General features: G+C 31.7%; 1 protein-coding gene across 1 annotated transcript in view; it reads left to right on the forward strand.

Moving 5' to 3' along the window:
• The window catches only part of LOC115874104 (BDNF/NT-3 growth factors receptor-like), a 269157-nt gene that overhangs the window by 101233 nt on the left and 150914 nt on the right, over positions 1-17010 (forward strand). Inside the window, exon 4 of the mRNA XM_030889183.1 lies at positions 3587-3742. Within this exon, the coding sequence (XP_030745043.1) occupies positions 3587-3742 (156 nt within the window). The remainder of the gene's footprint in view (positions 1-3586; positions 3743-17010) is intronic.

A 17010-nucleotide genomic window follows, 5' to 3' on the forward strand; every position in this document is an offset into this window, starting at 1 on the left:
GCTTTACCATAGTTGTTGGTTTTGCATTTACAGGATAAAAATGCCAACAGGGATTTTGGAGCTGGATCTTTCAACGTTGTGACTGGAGTAATGCCTGTTTTTGTTTTCTTCCAACCCCATTCTTCGGCATCTTTGGTACAACCAGACCAATGCTGAACCTGGTGGTAAGTTCGAAATGAATGCTGTCCAGCACGACAATTAATTATTCATAAATTAATGAGAGAATTAATGATACGCCACTGTTTCATGACAAAATTGAAGAAACTAAACTAAAACTAGTTTTAGTTAACCCTAATCGACATTTGATTTCGGAAAATCGACTATTCATAATATATCATATTTTAGGCAAAATTGTAAAATTTCCAGGGATTTTGTGCCTAAACGGTTGATTTTAGCGAAAATTTTCATAAAACCTTTTTTATAGGAAATTGTATTCTCTTTAATTTTACTCTCCTCAAATTTTCGCGAAAAAAGCATAGTTTTCGAAATATTCACAAAATACCGATTTTGGGCGCCATCTTGGCAAGATGGCGGCGCCGGCGGCAAGTCTGGAAATGTGCATTTTATGGATTTTACTTAGGGACCCCAAAACTTATAAACCTGCAAAGTTTCAAAACTTCTGGACTTTTTTCCAAGCAGACCCCTTTTTTGATCCCCAATGACTGAACTATGGATACAATCGTCATTTTTTTCTCTGTTAGGCAAATTTGTTTATTAGTAAATCACTGCTGACAAGTCAGTCTCCGTTGGATTAACGCAGCAGTGTTTAGAAAAAATAACGATAAAATAAAAATAACAATAATAAATAATAATTTTATTTTATTTTGAAGATTTTCTTACAGTGGCGAAATAACCCATAGGACTTTTTTGAGATAAGTAAAAATGAAAAACAAATAAAAAATAATCATATACAGAAAAAGTTTGAGAATTTTTGTTTTTTCCTAATTAAGTAATTACTGTTATCAGGTGCTAATTATTAGGTTTGAAGTTTAAGTTGATATATTGTCATTTTAACAGAACTTCAACGGTTTCTAAGGCTGTATTCCGTTGCAAAATCAGGCGAACCAGACCGGTAAACTACGGTAAAGAGCGGTTCCTGAAAACATCGGTTTGATACGGAACGGTTTGGTAACATACTGGAAAGGTCAAATGTTGGCGTTTTCTAAATTTCAATACCTCTATTATAAAATTTATCTTTTATGCATTTTTAACGTACCTATTCTCCGCTTTTACATTTGCTTCTTCTTTTCAACGGAGTGTTATATTGAAAAGTACTTTATTAATAAACTGTTAAACTCGTTAGACAGCTCAAGTGAACATTGGCAGGTCCAATATTAAAAACAGATCAATAATAAATAAACAAATCTAATCAATATTTATATTTTTATAGCTTACTAAACATTCACGATTACTTGCTGTCTTGTTGTTCATGTTTTCATTAAATGTTCCTAACTTTAAGAAACAATGGCTGCATGATAAGTTTAAATGGTCATAAAAAGTCATTCTATTTAGTTCATGAAATTTATTTACCTTTACTGCCTACCTCCATTGCTTTTGGATGTAAATACAAAATATTATTACAAATTTTAGAAATTAAATGAGAATTTCACTCGAACTTCCAATATTTGTTTGATTTCTGTCACATAAATGACATTGATTGATAAACAAAACCAGAAAAACCAGCCTTCTCGCGCTGGTTAGTTTGGTAACAGTTATAACCGAATTTTTCAGGAACCGTGTTCTGTAATAAGAAAACTTTCAGGAAACCGATAGAAACGGAACATAAAACGATAACAAGGGTAAGCAACGGAATGCACCCTAATAGGCGTATCTGTAGAAAAAAACTAAAGATTTCTTGAAAAGTTGTCGTTAGATATTTGAATAGTTTGTTCTTTGTTGTTTGCTTGTGTTTTGTTTGCTTCTGACGAAGAGAAGTGATATACCTCCAGAAACTTTAGGCATTTTGTGTGCGTTAGGCAAATTTATTTTATTAATGAAATACCGCTGACAAGTTGGCCTTGTAAACAATCCAAGAAGTTTATTTTGTGTTTCCTGCTCTAACTTTGTCTCATTTCAGCTTATTTTCATTGAACGAGGAAACAATAAAAAACTCTCTTCGCTATTCCACTTTGACCTATTTCGGCTACCCTTTCGAGTAGTATAGGCTTGGTGCATTCTCCGCCTGTGCTGCCACCATCGGAGAATATCGTAAACAACGGGTATATAATACACGGGTTTAAATAGCGAGTATACGAAAAATGTAATTATTTAATTATTCTAAAAGTGTTAGGAAATATAATTTGTGAAAATTCTAAAAATAAAAAGTAAATATACTTGTATTATAATTTATTATTCCAGCTAAAAAACGTTTTAGATAAGTTCAAATACGGTTGCGATCATAGTTTTACGCGTCGGTTTTGCTAGTGGGGTCATAATTGACCTTAAATCCAAGGAGGCAATAGAGAAAGAGGGACATATCCTATATTATAGATACAGGACAACACCGGTATCAGGTCTAAGGAGAGACCAAGTTAAAGAGGTGGAGAAAACCAATCCAGTGGTGGCCAAACTCCAATCGTGGAAGGGTGTGTACCCTCGGACGAAGAACTGTTGTCAGAGGAGGATGGGAAATACTCTGTCTCCTCTACAACAGGGGTATGATGGTTTATAGACTGCGTGATGACTCAAGGAAGGGGGGCACAATATATCTTTAAGGTCGCAGTGATTAACCTCCCCTCTTACTCTTTCTACATTCTACATTCTACATACCATTAATATTGCCAAATTATATTTTATCCTTTCATAGGATATGCCTATTTAATTTTTTGATTATGTAATGAGCACTTTGTTTACTCATTTGTTCCGTCGAACTGCTTGAATCCATTTTTGCTTTTGATCAAATCGGTGTGAGAAACTGTAAAACTATAAAATTTTGTTTCGGAAGAGTTGAATATCTGGAAAGTTGAGTTATTGAATGTTATTTGCATATGTTTTATGCACCCAACAACGCCCTAATTACGCTCTCCTTTACGCGTTAGCATTTTTTCGTCAATTTTATTAGTATTTGAAATTGTCAGAACACGACGCCTAGTTCGAGTTGTTTTTCAATTATTTTTTACTACTCGAAACAGCGTTACATAACACAAACCTCGTACCTGAGTGTTTGATAGTTTCAATTACTACACTAGTAAAAAATCAAATATTAAACATTATGACAAAGCCACGATTTTAATATTATTTGAATGCGATCAACATAAACGGTAATGGGACTGCGTGAAATAGTTTATACCCGGCATTTCTAATGTCTGCCTTCAAGCGCTGCGGTAGGAATTTTTAAAATAAACTGGGGGGCAAATGCACCAAATCTCTATAAGTCGTTTAAAACTAAATTAATGAAGAACTATAACATTATCGTTCCAGAAAAAGTTCCAATGTTTCTATTATCTATTCATTTGGAAGTTTACAATATTTTGAATGATCTTTATAGTTTCTAGTAGGTGCTGCCCATGATAATTGATATTTTATAATTTATATTACAAAATATAATTAGAAACACTTATTAACACAATTTACGTTTTGTTTTCAGAAAAATCACCAGGAAGGTCGAACGAATGCAGTGACGGAACAAGTACCTTATTTAGTTAATTTTGTGTTACCATCGGCAGTTCTAGTGGCATGTGCAATATTATTTATGGCAGTGGTGTTTTACATAAAACTGAAGTCCAAAAGAAGAAATGATTCAGTAAGTAATTATTATTATTCAGTAATTGCAACTTTCAAAATCATGTACACGGCGCCGCACAGTGATGCAGAAGTTCCCAATAGCGGCAGAAAATCAAAATATCAGAAGTATTTTTTTTTAATTATATTTTCACTCGTATAGTTCCCAGTAGTCCATATTTTCAGAATCGTGAAAATTTTGAATAAAAACGGGCCCATTATTAATCCCTGATAAGAAATGTTCGAGCTTATAAGATTATTAGCTGAAGCTGAAATATTTTGATTAAATAAAATTAATGCGTTTAACGTTGGTGATAAATTAGCTAAAAACTGATGATACTCTGAGAAAGTACAATATTTTCAACTGTTTTTCCTCATGGTAATTCTAGTTTTAACTTCTCTGGTACCATAAAAAAAATCAATAAAGACTTGATGTAATTAAGAACTGCTTAATCTCAAATCACATTTTATGTAAGCTAATACAAAATGCTCCAAATTGCTCCAAAAAAATATGATGTAGGTTACAATTATTAGCCTTTTTCCTTCATAACTACGAAGTTTTATGACCAACATTAACCCACAAATACGCTTTAGGTTGCCTAACTCTCCTGAAAACCATGGTTTAGTTTCCCAAAATAAATTACGTATGACAGTATATTACTGGGTGTTTCTTAGGTGCTGTAAAATATTGTTGTTGTTTATTTTTAATTAGTTTTAGAAAGGAAACTGTAATATATTTTCTCGTATTCAATTTAAAATTCGATATACAAAGTATCCAAATTTAAAAATAATTTTTAATGTGTAATTTTAACTAGCTTTTCCCAGTTAAGCCTAAGTTTTTATTCGTTTTGTGCTTATATGACATTAAATTTAATATTATTAGAAATTTCATTCATTTTGAATAATTATTGTTAATATAAACTATACAAAGACGTGTTAATGTGTCTATGATGCGTCAATATTCAGTCAACAACTTTTATCAAGAATGTCATGCACCTTCTAGATACTAATTTTCTCGGATATAGTAAGAGATCACCAAGACTTAGTAAAATAGAACAGCATCCTGAGACTCCAAAAATTATTATAGATTAAATTATTCAATTTTTTATCCATTTACTAAATCCATATTAAATATAATCTATGTACGTAGAAGCTAGGATAATTTTTAGTTTCTTTTTTTGCGTATTAAATTCTTGTAATTAAGTTATAATCTAACTATAATATTTTTACCACATGTAATTACAGATATTTCTAAATTATAGAACATTTAAAAATATAACTAAAATTAAATGGTTGTAAGTGAACAACTGCTTACATCTAATGCGAAAAGAGCGCTCAGTCTTTTAGATGTTTTGGTGTTACTTTATTCATTAGTAGCTAACTAGATAAAATATACAGATGTATTTAGTTTCTTTTTTTTCTCATGGAAATGAATGTAAATATCTTTTTTAAGTTAAATTTAACTAATAGTTATTGGTAACTAGTTCTGAAAAAAGGATTAATTATATTAAAAACGAAATGCTAATTCTATTGTAAGGGGCTGAAAATAAAACCCTGTATACTTACGTGTTTACACAAACTTTTTTTGAGTTTTTAAACTTTACAAAGAATAGAGTATTAAATTAATATGCTATTAAAGACAAAATAATATAATTAAATTTTTTACAACCCATTTTTTATTTTTTACAGCCAATTTAAGTACACTCTGTATACATAATTCAATTTTCTGAATTCAAAACATCACTTATATACTTAGAAAACCACATTTAACAAAAATAATTTAAAAAAATGTAGTAGTAAGTTGAGAAATTATTTTTTGCCACTTTTCGCGTTTTCGGCATCACTGTGCGCCGGCGTGTACATGATTTTGAAAGCCAGTTATTTTTTTCCTCTTATTAACAAAAGTGTGTAGGCTGTAATTTAATATTTTGTCCATGTCGATATCCTTGATGAGATAAATGCATTTTTATTAATAACAATTAATAAAATTAATAAATGATTGTTTATTTAATGTAATTTACTACTAAATATTATTAAAATACATATATAACACTGATGTTATGCTACCTGCAGCAAATTCCCCCCAAAAATAATGGTATTTAAAATAATTACAAAAGGCTTAAGCTTCATTCAGAACCTCGCAATTAGTGGAATAAATTAGTGGTTTCAAATAGCTTAGAAGTTTGTTCCTTTAATTTGAATGTAAGCATTCAGAGCATTAAAATTAGTAGTAGGAATATTCAATTAGTGGAAAAAACTAACAATCTTTTAACTTTTCCACTAATTATACTTCAAAATTTGCAACAAATGTCATTTTGGCCTTTGATTATCATCCGTCAGGAGAAAATGTGGTTAGAAATTAAAAGTTTATTGTTTTAGAAGGTAAATATTAGGCTTTCTCTATGGATACAACTGACTACCTCAAGCTGTTGCCAGGATATTCTATTAATTTGAATTGTCTTTTTTAGACATTGTGAATGATAGTAAACTAAAAAGTATAGATTGTAATTCGGAATGAAGCTTTATTTTTTAAAAGTTTTCACATCCTGTAACTTTACAGCTGCAAGTATGCATTTCCGCACCCGTAGTATGCATTTAAAGGAACTTTTTTTATATTTTTTGATGAGGAATCACTGATTATTTATTTAACATTTTGGCAAGTTAATGATATTAATTTTTTTTAAAGGTTAGAATTGGATTATGACAATTTAATTAAATTGCGTTTATCTCATCAAGGAGACCGAAATCGACAAAACATCAAGAAAAAACTTTTAATCAGTGCTTAACGGTCTACATAATTTGGCTAACAAAAGAAAAGCAGTGGCGCAAATATTATTTCTAGAAAAATATTCCAGTGATACCTAACCCATATGCACGACCGTTGTGAATATGTAGATACTTTTTTAGCATTAAAATATGCCGCATTTATAGTAACTTTTACCCTCAAAATTTTATTCGAATCGCTAAAAATACTTGGAAGAAAATTATAATAAATCGAAAAAAGATTAAGACTTTACCCCCCTGTAGCTACTAAGCAAAGCAGAATGGGACCTATATTAATGAAACTGAAAATTAAATCTTATTTTTATGAGAGGATCTCGCCACAAGAGATGGCAATGTTTTTGAAACAATTCAAAAAGAATCTAATAGTGGTATTATTCTAAAAAGGTTCTCTTATATAAAATATAAAACTATAAAAATATATAGGGTTGGCTGAATTGTATTCGGGAAACTTTAGCTTGTTCTAGTTAACATGATCAATTTTTTTTAATGATATTGTTTTTCTCGATTCCAACTATCTCGAGAACCATTAGTCGCAGGAAATTTGACCGAGAGAAGTTTTTTACGAAAAAAGCGGCCGAAAATGTATATATTTTACTCAGTAGTTCTATACAGGTAAACACGAAAAATTATAACAAACTAATTAAAAAATATGTAGGTGACACCCCTACAAGTAGAGGTCATATTAACGTCGAATTGAAATTTATCATTTCAAAAAATTCCCAGATACCAATTTTCATCCAACTATTGACGTTAGTTCAGAATTGATTTGGAAAAAATTGAAATAAAAATGAAACTTCTACAGTCAGTATCTCCAAAACGAAGCATTATAAGAAATAAACTTATACGAACTTATTTTTATCTGCATGAACATCAAAATAGCAAACAACTCAAACTCAAATGCCGATATGGTATTTTATTTCTCCTTATTTTATATATAAAGTTTGTATTTTTTATTATATATTATCTGCTCGCTTTTCAAAAAAATATAAGAAAATATGTCTAGTCAATTTTAAAATAATTATGGAAATTTGATGTACCTTTTATTTAAAGTTTATAAGAGACGGATTTTGAGAAGCCGCTTAGGAATAAAGACATTAAGCTTCTTTGTGTCTACCCTTGGGCTCGCTCTATTATAAACTACTTAAAGGAAACTATAGATAAGTAATTGCTTGTCAATATGGAGAAGAGACAGAATAAATACATCTAATGCATATTTGATGTATTCATTTATTAATGGTTTTATTATAATTAATTCTATTAATTTGTAAATCAAAAAATTTATTTACATTTATTTATTACAAGGAATGAAACTGGTTATTTATTCTTATCTCAGAAATATTGACGATGAAAATCACAGCTTATTCAATACTAGACGGTAGAGATGTTCGGTTCTAAGATTTCAGTACCGGTATCCGGTACCACGGAGTACCGGTCCTACAACCAGTATACCGGTTCCAACGATTAGATCGATGTGACCGATACTGAACCGGTATACCGGATGGACCGAAATAATAGTCATGATATACCTCATGATACCGTATTAAAATAGAAAGTTCTTGCGGCTGTAACGTTAAACACGGTAACGTAATAAATACGGTATTTTGAGGGATAAATTAGATTTCTCTGGATATATCATAAATCTATCCGTTACCGTTATAACGTTATTGCTCTAACTTAAGATACCCATTGTTTATGTTCACATTTCCGGCATATTCTTGATTTCTTGCCCAACATTCTCTTTACTTATCAAAAGTGGAAAAAGTACTGGAAGCTGCTGTTCTTGGAGATATAAATAGAGCGGAAATAAGATGCTATTTTACATATTTTAAATAATAGAGTAGATGCTATTGAATATCGGCCTGAGTTTTGCGGACATTTTAATTTATATAATTTACATGAGCAATCCATGAGTAAGATGCTTTAAACGGTCCACACCTTATACAATTTATCGTACTGCAGGTTGTACAACACAAATTTGAACGACACTTTTTGAACGTTTGAACGACAGATCGGATGCACTGTTGTCCACGAACTTAAACTACTAGAACGCTACTAGTTTTATGTCTGTTGTACAATAAATCGTATCCCAGTTGATTTTGTCCTGTTCGCCGTGGCTTTGTGTCAGTCAAAAAGGATAATAGCTGCACAGGGACGCGCCAAGTATTTTCGGCGCCGTCGTGCGAAATAAGGGTAGGCGCCTTTCTCCAATATTATAATATTAAGCCAAAATTTCCAATGACCAGCGGCGCGGCGCTCGACATTGGTGGATAATATATTTTCACCACTGGCGTTCATAGATAAAAGTATTACTTAAATTTTATGTTAATTTGTTGATAAGTTCCAAAAAATGGTTTTATTATTTTTTAAAGTCAGTGACCGCAGGCGCCTTTAGGGCTTTGGTTTGGTTTGCACGACCTTGCCCATATGGACGGCACATCCGTGTAGCTGCAATTGTGGTAGTTTTTTTAGTCGAAGATGAAAAACCCTCCCAAAAATTGTAATCAAATATTCCGAAGTAGCATCTGCACTTCTGCAGTAGCAACATGCACTTCTTTAATTTTTGTTTGAGTATTCGTAATTTTTTACATCCCACACACCCATGCATGGAAACGATATATTTTTATAAATTCTGACCAAAACTTTTTATTTTCAATTTTTATGAACTGTATTGTACTTAATTTGCCACGAAAAATGTTTAGATTTCGTTTCAACAAGAAGTACTTGCATACAAACTATCAAACCTATCGTATCTACTACTGCGTTGTACTACAGATTTTATGCATGCTGTACCTACTTCCCATATGATACGACAGAGTCGAGCTGCAAGTTATACTTCAATGCCACTAACTATCCAACCATTGATCCAACGGTCGAAACGATTTGGTGTTGTACAACTTGTAGTACGTTAAATCGTATAATGTGTGGCCCGTTTTACTTGAATTTTAGATGTATTAAAAAAAGAAGCTTAAATTACTAGACCAAACTAAACTAGCAATGCCTTAAACATACATCAAAATAAATTACATTGCATGTTCCTGACCCTATTATACCGAATGATCGAAAAAAATTGCGTCCAAATGAACATCGATTACATTCCTCATAAAATTATACATATAAAATGACAGTGATCTTCATTTCATAGCCATCGTTGACGCAGTTTTTATCATCATACACATCAGCTTTGCACAAAAACCAGTACCGAAATCGTTTTATACATGTTTTTTTTTTTATTTTTATATTACCATGAATCTATTTTTCTGTACCGGTTGAAACCGGTCTTTCTGTACCGATTGAAACCGGTCTTTCGGGACCGATTTTCCTGTACCGGTACCGAAACCAGTATACCGGTCTTGTAAAAGACGATACCGATAACGGAATATTTAAAAAGTACCGGTCCTGGTACCGGTATACTGGAAAACCGAACATGCCTACTAGATGGTCGTCTTGCCTGTTTTTAAATATATGCGTTTTATTTGCCGGTCTTATTGTCGTAAACATGCCAGCAGTCAGAACAGCATCAGTCTCGAGTGTTTATAGAAAAAGCATTAAAGGAGTTAATTACTAGACTTCCTACGTGACAAATTGGCAAGCTGGTTATGAAAGGCTGGGATAAAAATTAAATAATTTTATTTATTCTACCAATAATGAATTATGATAATTGTTACAAAAAGTTTCCAGTTCTACGGAAATATATCTATTTTGTTCCACCAACTTTTTAAAAAGAGCTTAAATGTATATTTTATTAAAAATATCAAATTTAAATGCCCACACCTGAATGATTATAACTTTATGACACGTTATTTTAAACAAACTTTGTTAAAATATGAACATAAAATCAAACTTCTAAAATAATTCAAAATATTGGTTCAGTTATGAATAAAACTGAATGTAATAATATATACGAATATAGCTTAAAATCCAAGTTTAAAATGAAAATTCCGGAATATATTATGACATTAATATTAAAAAGTACGTTTTATAATAAATGATACACTTTGCAATTGTAAATGTTTAGAAAAGTTTCGTAAAAATAATTTCTCTCTCAGAAAATTTAAGTCTTTTTTTGATTTAAATCATTTTAAAGGCTTAAGTCATTTGACTTTAAGTCATATTTAAAGAAAGCTGACTTAAGAATAATTCTAGAACTGAAGTTTGAGTCATTTTCAAAATGATTTGTGATTGGTCAAGAGTTGATGTCGTCCAATCGCGACCAAATTTGGTGGGTAGGCTATGTGATCGTGGGTAGACGCCGCACAGTGTAACGAAAACTAAAATAGTGGAACATTGGCATTTTTCTTCAGTTATCACTATTCTTGCTGACATTTTTTGACAGAAATTAAATAATTCGACTAGGAATTTTTGCTACAGGGCGAAAAGAATAAAAAAGGCGTAATGGAAGGTCAAAAAAAATACGAAGTTTTATAAAAGCACTTTACAGGTATATTTTTTTATTTACGAAGAGTTTATAGCTCTTATGGACCAAAAACGTTATCAAATTACTGTCGAACAATCATTTATCTCCCGCTAATATGTCAAAACTCAATCAACATTACTAAATACTCAAATAATCAGGGATAAATTAGATAAGACTGCAAAATTCAAAGAGAACGACACAAGTGGCAAATATCATTTAACAGCAATAAATAATATGATAATATGCGAAAAAAACGTATTTAACTTCAACAAAGGAAACCATAATACACACCTCACAAAAAATTTCGCAACACATATTTTTCGTAGTATTTATTCTTGAAACGCTTCAAACATTTTCATGTGAAAAACTTAAATTTAAGGTCTGCCTGAGTTATAATATACTTTCCATTCCTTAACAAGTTGCTATTAATGCAAATAACTTTTGAGATTATTGTTAACCAAGAGAATTTAAGAATACTTTGCAGTTTTCCAAATTAATAAGTGATGCGATAATTTATGTGGGGTGTATATTATCCATAATAACATAATATGTAAGGCACTTACATAAAACATGCTTAAAAATCATTCTCCATTTCTTCTCCATCCATATACAAGAGCTCTTTCGTTTCCGGAAACAAGTCTACTTTTTTATTTTTAGAGTGCTTTGGTCGCAGATGTGAAAGTAGAGGATCTGAATATATCAATAAGTTGTGCAATATATCTTCAATAGTTTGGCACCAAAAATGATGCAGCATTGAGGGTGGAGTGTTAAATACATCGAAGAAAATTTTGCCGGTTTGAATAAATATTCTCTTGAGTAATTTTTCTCCAATGTTGAGATTTTCTGAATTGTTGTAAACTGTCCCCCACCCCAATGTAAGGATGGTTCCTCGCCCCTAAAATAGCATTCAGTATGTTCATAACAAGTGTATAGTTTTTTCAATAAAGAAATTATAGCACAAAAAATTACGGATAAAAACTACGGTCGAATCAATGGAAAACGTAATTATTGCCTAAGAAATTTATTTTTTCTTCCAGGTTCGGATCTAGGTGGATGAAATTTATATGTAACAGTATACCAGAAGGTTCACTCTATGATATTTTGTATATATAACCCTGCGCGAAAGTAAGCGTTTTTTTGAAAGTCATAATAAACATGTCGAAACTAGACTTGAAAAAAATTGGGACATTTTGTTCAGGTTTATTGTTGGTAAAAGACCTCTCTTTACGGAAAAAATTGTTGGAATTGAACAACACAAGGAAACTTCTGAAAATAATAAATTTCATTGTATGAAATTTTTGTACAGATTTGGTAAATTAAGAAAACCATAACTTTAACCCGCCATAACTCCCCGACTAAGAGGTCAACTCAAGAAATATCTCACATGGTGGGGCTCTGGAATGTCCTTTATCCATCTATATAAAAAACTTGATGAATTAAATTTTTTGTTTTATTGGCTAATGTCCCACATTTCCCGATTTCGTTACACTGTGCGCCGGCGCCGCCCGTCGGTTCACACGGTCCCACCCTGCAAAATTTGATACGACCACAGAGGTCATTATTGCAGAATTAGGTGGTAATAAATACATGTTCAAAAAATACATGTTTTGGAAAGTTGAAACGTATATATTTTGAATGATAGTCGGAAAGTGATGTAGATTATATAAGTAAAATAAATTAATAGTACTTTTATACAGGGTGTTTGTTTAACTAACTAACTAACTTTGTGGGACTAAGGAAATTATATGGTAGAAGTTAGGAGGCGATTTTAGACCCAATTTAAGAAAAAACTTCATATGAATGTATGACTTACAAGTCATAACTTTTAAGATACAGGGTGGTAAAATAAAATAAATTATATTTTATGTCTTTCTCTCATTTTACCACATAGATTGTGTTCAAAACATATGTCTAGACATGTGTATTTTTCTCTTCAAAGGGACTGCCTTCGTACCAAATAGAAAATAAATCTTTTTTATTTATTGACATTGTCTCTAAAAATCATTCTTAAAGTTCTTGGCATTCCTTGGCAGCTAATTTTGGAATGACTCTTTAGAGAATAGGATTACTCAAAATAAAAATCTCTTTCGAAAATAAATATGAATAAATCCTGTATTGACAAGTTACAAAATCCTGTCTTACAAAAGAAAAATATTTTTTACGGAACATTTAAAAGAAATCCTTTTTTCTATTTTATACGTGACGTAAACATATTATGAACTTACTCCAAAATACTTAAAAACATCAACTTAGTCTCAAAAATTAGCAGCAATTTTATGCAAATCGCAACTTCAATTCAAAAATAAGCGTCACAAAACCAGTAAAGTAAACAACCTAAGATAAAATCAACTTTGACGTTATGCCTAAACAATCTATGTTGAGAAAAAGAAAAATATTGTTGTTTGAGCATGGCTCTGGTTTATTAACAATACAAATACAACATCAATCGTAGGTTTTCTGATACCTTATTTTTTCTATTTATTAATTCCTAAAAAAATTGAAATGACCTCTGTGGACGTTTCGTTTACATCTTCAACAGGGTGGGACTAAGGATTTGATATAGAAGAAAAATGTGTGTCGATTTCGGTATAATTGGGGACTGGCTAGAAGATTATACCCTCGACGTTTCGAACCGATGCCGAATGGTCGAAATCATCAGGATTTTTTTTAATTATGGGTCGATTGGAACCAAACTCGGCACGTGGATAGAGGTACCCGCATGGACTCCTCTGACGGACAGACAGACAGACAGACGGATACAAGAAGTTTCACTTCAAATATGCGCTTATAGTGCACACACAATTTTTTTAATTCTTTCTTTAATAAACTTAATATTAGAATACTTATATTAAGTTGCCCTAAACTAGCAATTGCATTATTATTTTGTATTAACTGTTCTGTCTGAGTGAGTTCTCTCATAAATGTCCATTAAGTGCTCTATGGTATTTGCTGTAACATAAATTTCTACTCAATTTAGGAATGCACTGAAATTGCATTCCGTATAATTTATTGCAGTTCCAAATTCTGTTCAATATCAATACACTTTGTCAGTAATGTAGAAAACAAATTAAATGGACCACGTTCAATCACGAAATTTGCATTATTTATTATAGTTATATTTATTACTAATTAATTGTTATGTAATATGGTGTAAGGGGATTTTAATTAGTCCAATAATAACAAACATCAATAATTGTGTTACTGAAATTTTTGATAATATCTGGAATCGGCTAGCTGGGTTACGTGTTTATTAGTGCTATATGCATTGTCAGTGCATCACATTATCATACGCGAATTAAAATTAGCCCTTTGTATATTATTATTTTATATACCATTTAAATCGTTTTCAGCGATATATCATGTCTTTATTGCTGTTATTTGCTATATCTTTTGCTGATACTATACTGGGCATTCCATATGAAATAACATTGGCAAGATGATACTTTTCAAGTAGTAATACGTCTATGATTATTTTTGTGATAAAAAACTGTAGTTTTTTTCACAAATAATTTTTGAAGTGAAACTTTTTTATGCGCGCTGAGAAGGCTGAAACAGGCGAGAGGAAAAAAGGTAAAGACAACCTACGGCTTAGAAAAAATCATCCGATTTAAATGAAATTTGGTATGTCGATAGACTGGGCCAAAGCCAACTTGACCATGTAATCATAAAAGCATAATTGGGGACGGGCTACAGGATGACACACCCAACCGTCTTTGATGCTCATATATTACATACTGTCAAGGTGTATGTAGCGCTAAACTGTATTACTGGTTGCATAACTGCATTACTACTACATAACCGCAACGTGCATTAAGGAACCTGGCGAATTCACCAGAAAGTAAAAGAAAATTACACAATTCTTTAGAACGTTCCAGAAACACTCGTCAGGGGGTATATAAAGGCCCGCGCTTTGGCAGTTGGCAGTTTTGAAGTTTGGTAATACCGCGTTTTAAATTGTGAATTAACTGGCGAAGGTGCCAGTACCGTTAGAGTAATAGTAGTTGCATAAATTGTGTTGTAAATAGTATAAGTTGTGTGTACAGAGTGAGACAAATAAAATCGTTAAGTATTTTATCGTGAGTTTAAATTAGTGAACCCACGGAATCCGTAACAATACGATCATAATCACACGATCATACCGTACTATGAACCAATCTGTAAAAACAAGAAATTAATAATAAAATATATCATGTTTATTGTTTATTAGACATTGAAAATATTTCTATGTATGATGTTAAATTTTTAATCAATAAATAATTGAAATTTTGAATTATTCGTTTAAAAAGAAAACATATTATTATTGTAGGTATATTGATTGATCTCAATGCAAATGAAATGTAACTTTACCATTTAATCGGTCCTTTACCACTGTAGGACGTACATATCTCGCATTCATAAATTCTCAGTACAAACATCGAATTAATTCAGCCATTCGCGTTGTTATGATAACAATCCGGAGGTATACAATAGTACGTATTTCAACAGAACAATTTCACCTAATGAATATTCCTCTTAATCTAACTATCATGACATTTTTATTAGTTTGTGATTTACTTATTAAGTATTTTGGTGTTTACTAGTTCAGTTATTGAAACTATAAAATTCTCAGGTATGAAATAAAATGTAAGTGAAAAGGAAATTGAATGGGCGACGCGTTGTTGTTGTTTCTGATTTCTGCCCTAGAGTCCGCTGCGGTTGGAATTTGTAGAAATCAACTGAAATGCACCAAGCCTATATTCTCTACCGTAGTTGGAAGCAACTGTAAAAAATTTATATATAATTTAATTAATATTTATTAGCTCTGTAGTATAACAACCCAAGTTCGGTCAACAAAGTTGAAGCGGTAATATTTTGGCCAACTGATGTATAACAACAATTTAAATGAAATAAAGGAACCTACGTTGTGTTAATTTTTTTTTTATTTTTCATCTTCTCAGCTCGAATAATAAATTATAATACACGTAAAACTTTCTGAAAATTGTAAAAAATTTAACTTTTTATTTTTTTAGAATTTTTTTCACATTGCTCTTACTAATACATTTTAAATGATAGTATAACAAATTTTTCGTGTGCTCCCTATATAAGCGGCTATTATTTACCGGATTTGCCGAAGGTTGCAGCACTAGCAGGGAATGAAGAACTCAAAAATTATTAATGGAGATATAGAACATACCGAGGGACATACTTAATAAAAGGTGAAGAGTTTTATGAAATAATAATAATATAAGATAAGAATATTAAAGAAAAAACGAAATTCATCAATTTATTTTGAACATCCTGCCATCATCTAACTCCAATATCTTTACGTACATATATCGTTTACTTCATCTCTATAAAATTCTTCTACCAAATTTGAATACCTACTCCAATTCCAAAAACAATAGCGTCACTGACAATTTTTTACAATACCGAAATCTAAAATATTTTTAAAAATATTACAAACGTCCTTTTTTTTGAGAGGGGTAAAAAATCTTCTAAAGACCTTACCGATCTGGTGTTCTGGTGTTCGGCGTGTGTCGCATTCGAATTTCTTGGAGTTTGCCTACCGACTAAAAACTTTCCCTCCTCCGTTTCCTACACCACTTATTACGGAACTGCTCTCGCATTACTTTATAATAAGGGTTGTCTAGTAATCACTCGTTCCTAATCTTCTCTTCCAAGATATTTTTAACCACACCATATGCTCGGTTCCAGCGCTCAGGTGACTCCATTAACTCGTCCATCATGCTTCGGGCGTTGAAAGTTTTGCCGGTTTTATTCATAAAAGCTAATCGATAGTCTTCCCATCTCGGACAGTCAAACATTGTATGGTCTCGATCGTCAGGCTGATTACAGTATTTGCACTTATCAGATTCTCTCCTGCGAAACTCGAATAAGTAGGCATTGAAACATCCGTGACCGGTGAGTGCCTGCGTAAGAAAGTAGTCCGGTTCTCCATGGGTCCTCTCTATCCATCTTCTCAGGTTCGGGATTAGTTTCCTCAACTGCTCTCCTTTTACTCCATTCTCCCATCTGATTTGCCACTGCCTCATAACCTCATTCTCTAACTCTAGGCTTCCTTGTCCTACGTATCTCTAAAAATTGTTGGCTCT

The sequence above is a fragment of the Sitophilus oryzae genome, unplaced genomic scaffold (assembly GCF_002938485.1).
Source record: "Sitophilus oryzae breed Bouriz unplaced genomic scaffold, Soryzae_2.0 scaffold_1009_pilon_pilon, whole genome shotgun sequence".
Classification (NCBI taxonomy): domain Eukaryota; kingdom Metazoa; phylum Arthropoda; class Insecta; order Coleoptera; family Curculionidae; genus Sitophilus; species Sitophilus oryzae.